Genomic DNA, 4010 nt, shown 5'->3' on the forward strand with positions numbered 1-4010 from the left:
TGAAGTGAACACTTGATAAATGTCGCCACAATCAATCAAGAAAAATAACTTGTAGTGAGAGGAATTTAAAATTTTCAATTTCCCTTCTCTCCCTCGAAACAATGTATTCTTTTTTCTTTAGGCGTCCTTTGACTTTGACAGCGTGTGTAACTGATGAGTGTATATGTAAATAGCAATTCTTGGCCGTTGCCACGAAACCGCTGCTTATGAATTATATTAGTATTGAATTGCTTCGTGGGTACAGTAGCTTACAAATGGCACGAGGGTGTCACACTCCACTCATTTATTTACTGCACCTGAATACAATTGTGTGGGTAAAACGTACGTACATATGTAGATATGAATAAAGGGAACGACGGATGTGCTGTGTGATATTCTATCTTACCATGTATATGGTATATTAATTTAAAGTTTAATTTAATTTCATTACTTTTTTCCATTTGTATTTTCGTAAAAATATAAATCGAAATAACCATCAACGCTGTCCGGGATAACATTCGTTTAATTCTTATACAACATTTTTTTAGAAAAACTATCTCTCAAGAGATTTTCTTATCAAAATCAGAACTCTGTGTTACTTAGCCCCATTTTGTGTTTACTGCACAGAAAATTCAATGATATAAATATTTACTCATTTTATTTAAATCATTTATTTTTATTAGATCATCAATTTCTATTAGAGATCTATTCTGTTACTGTCAGTTTAATATGAAATGTAATTTATGTTTGTGTATTGAACTTGTTTCCGTATTCTAGTATGTAAAATGCCAAAATACCCCTGACTATCGATTTTGGTGGTTATCCCTTCGACATGGTGGGCGTTATGCATCATTGATTCATTTGCTGTACTCAAAATTTAGTTCCACAAAGTCGCTTTACGCTATTTCATAAGGGGTCTCTCTATGGCCATGCTGGTTTTGGGTGGTTAATTGATCGCTCATGGTTGAACCGCTGCTGTTTTTTGTAAATTTTTTTTATCCCGTTTATTGAATGTTTATTGAATGCTTGATTGATTGACTAATTTAATTTCAATGCTGAGTAGCGAGTTAAATAATCGCGCTGGTTGAATGAGAGTGCGTTTTATCGCTAGATGAGGTACGATAGAAAGTATCCTTCTTGATAACATTGAAAGTTGGCAATCGACTACTTAAATTGTTCTTTCCCCGATAAAACTTTTTTAGGGTTTTATAATGCCAATAATTATATAAATTACTGAATACATTTAAAATGAAATCATTACACGTTTTATAGATATCTGCAAACTCATTTGAGGGTGGTTCATAAATTGGAAAATTGGTGAAAAACAAAAAATAACAAATTTATATATTGTAGACATGTTTTGTATTGCGTGTTTTTTATTCACAATGAAATTGTTAACATGTTGGTCAGTATAATGTTTATTTTCTTAACGGTCAAGCATGGCGGTGGAAATGTTATGATTTTCTGGAGTAGTGCTTGGTATTCTACTCTAGAATTTTGAAAAATTCGATTTTTTTTCATATATTTAAAGTTTAGACCCTTAAGGACATATCCTCCAAAGGATTTTTAAAAATTAAAATTATTTTAAGAGCTACAGTTACTTTAGTGACGCAGTACCTAGCCCGGTTCGGCCGTATCGAATTTTTTAAACGCGTTTTTCTCGAAACTACTTTTTTTCCACACGGTACCGACAGTATCTCAAGTTCTATACAGCCGATTTACCTGAAATTTTGCGTGAATTTTCTTTATATTATCCTTTATCGTTCCTACCAGCATCGTGTCAAAATTTTTGTTTTTAATATTTTAAAAAAATTCAGGAATTTCAAAAAAAAGCGTAAAAAATGATTTTTATTTTCAGGCAGTCGCCATTTTTCAAAATAATTTTTTTTTCAGACCACCAGGAGAGTCAGGATCACTCCAGGATGCGCCATTTTTTTACACCTTATCTCCTGTCTCAATTTATTTTATTCAAAATAGTCTCCTTCTGCTTCAATACAGTTTTTTGCACGGTCTAAAAGCATGTCGAACGAGTGTTTTAGCTCGTTGGCCGGTAGGGCCGCCAGTATGCCGGTGCAAGCCTTTTGAATGGCCTCTGCATCTGCATAACGCTTTCCTTTCATGGGTAAATGCGTTTTTCCGAAAAGGAAGAAGTCGCACGGTGCCATATCAGGTGAATACGGGGAGTGGTTAATGTTTAAAATGTGATCGGTCACAATCCACTCCACTTTTGAAAAAAAATCCATACCATAGGAGGCGAAAGTGGTCTACGAACTCATCCCTCCTTTTCTGCTTGAAAACGTGTACAAAGTTTCATTACAATATCTCAATTTTTACTCAAGTTACAACCTGCACGGATAGATGCACAGACCCACTGTCACCCGGATGTCAACTCCGTCTGTCATGCTGATCATTTATAAATATACATTTATATATGTATATATAACTTCATATCTATGATATCTCGATTAGTTTTAGGTGATACGCACAACCGTTAGGTGAACAAACCTGTTATACTCTGTAGCAACATATTATGATAACGAACAACACCTTCTTTAATTGTATAAAATCACACACATTTATTTAAATTTTAATTAAAAGCACTTATTCTTACATAAGATAGTTAAGAGTATTTCTTTATTCACTTAACACTACAAGAGCATGGCGGGTACTCCAGCCATGCTGCGGTTTGCTTTGGTTTAGAACTGCACAGCACATCTCCCATTACTCATTCCTCTTTCATTTACGGTTATCGTGCTTCGTTGTCACTGCAACCGGATATCCTCTTGGAACGTTGTTTGATCGCCACTCTGGATTATATAGTTGCCTGCGCTAAGCCCGTTCTCCAGCATTTCACAAAGTGCCGTTATATAAGTCTGCGCCATTTGTAGCGTCTCATATTTGGACAGTTTTTGATCAATCGTAGGAGCGGGCACCACTTCTCGCAGGCGGTCGAAGGCCTCATTCAGACCGTTCATGCGTTTGCGTTCCCGTGCATTTGCTGCTTGGCGCCGCCGCTTAAGCACAGCAGGGCTAGGAGTTTGCAAAGCAGTATCTGGTCTTTTTGTCAGTGAATCTTTGCGGAAATGACCGCCAGAACGTCTGCTGGATTTAGCAGTTTTAGTTGTCACAGGTGAACCAGACACACTGGGTGTGGTGCTGGTAGATGCAGTTTCATTACAGGAACCTATACTGGTATTAAAATCATAGTGCTGCTGGAGCTGTACCGAGTTATAGGTGTAGCTTTGATAGAGTTCGGCTTCGGAGATGTGTTGTAATGGGTTGCCTTGCGTATAGCTTACAGCTGAAGGCCAGTCGCGCAACATTTTGCAATTTTCTTTGTAGCCGCTCACATCAATGTGCGCGTAGCTGGGACTACTTATGCAGTGTTGCGACCCATCCTCCTCAGAAGATGCGTAAGATAAATCACTAAAATTGCCTGCAAATGTGTGAAACAAGTGCGATTGTTGACTTTGTTGCTGTAAGATCTTTTGCTGTAATTCTAAGTTCATATTCTTTTGATCCTCACTTCACTGTGTTTCAACACGGACTGTTTGTTCGTCTAAGCTACTTTCGCCGTTGAAGTGTTCAAATATACTCCGTCATCGAAAATATTTAAAAGGCCAACTGTTCATCTGCGCGCGTTCTAGCTGCCATTTGGCTGTCGGAATCCCCGCTGATGGTCTGCAAACCAAATTTTGACCAACTGGCACGCGAGAGACACGAGCGCGCGCGGCAGACATCCCTCATTGAGTCGGCGTTGACCATATGGTCGCAGTCAGCCAGCCGCAATATAGGAAAACAAAGCAAAGAAAAAATTAAAATAAAATATTACATTGAAAAAGTGCGATAGGAGAAACGTAAAACAGTTAATTTAAGGATCATCACAATTAACATATCAGTAGCGGCAGGATCAGTGCCACACTTCTTTGTGCCCCTAGTGGCTATTACCTCAACGGGAATTAAGGGTTGGCTTTCGTGCAAGTCACCTTTGTTTAACCTGCGCTTGGCCGTCCTACCTCTACGCTGTTTCT

The 4010-nt window shown here is 37.9% G+C and overlaps 1 protein-coding gene across 1 annotated transcript; it reads right to left on the reverse strand.

Annotated features, from left to right (window-relative positions):
- Positions 1 to 2637: 2637 nt before the first annotated feature.
- Positions 2638 to 3672, reverse strand: LOC126755244 (basic helix-loop-helix transcription factor amos). The gene has a single exon (XM_050467668.1). The coding sequence runs from the start codon at positions 3486 to 3488 to the stop codon at positions 2742 to 2744; it is 747 nt and encodes a 248-aa protein (XP_050323625.1). The 5' UTR covers positions 3489 to 3672; the 3' UTR covers positions 2638 to 2741.
- Between the last annotated feature and the right edge of the window lie 338 nt (positions 3673 to 4010).

This window comes from Bactrocera neohumeralis, chromosome 4 (genome assembly GCF_024586455.1).
Source record: "Bactrocera neohumeralis isolate Rockhampton chromosome 4, APGP_CSIRO_Bneo_wtdbg2-racon-allhic-juicebox.fasta_v2, whole genome shotgun sequence".
NCBI classification, from domain to species: Eukaryota; Metazoa; Arthropoda; class Insecta; order Diptera; family Tephritidae; genus Bactrocera; species Bactrocera neohumeralis.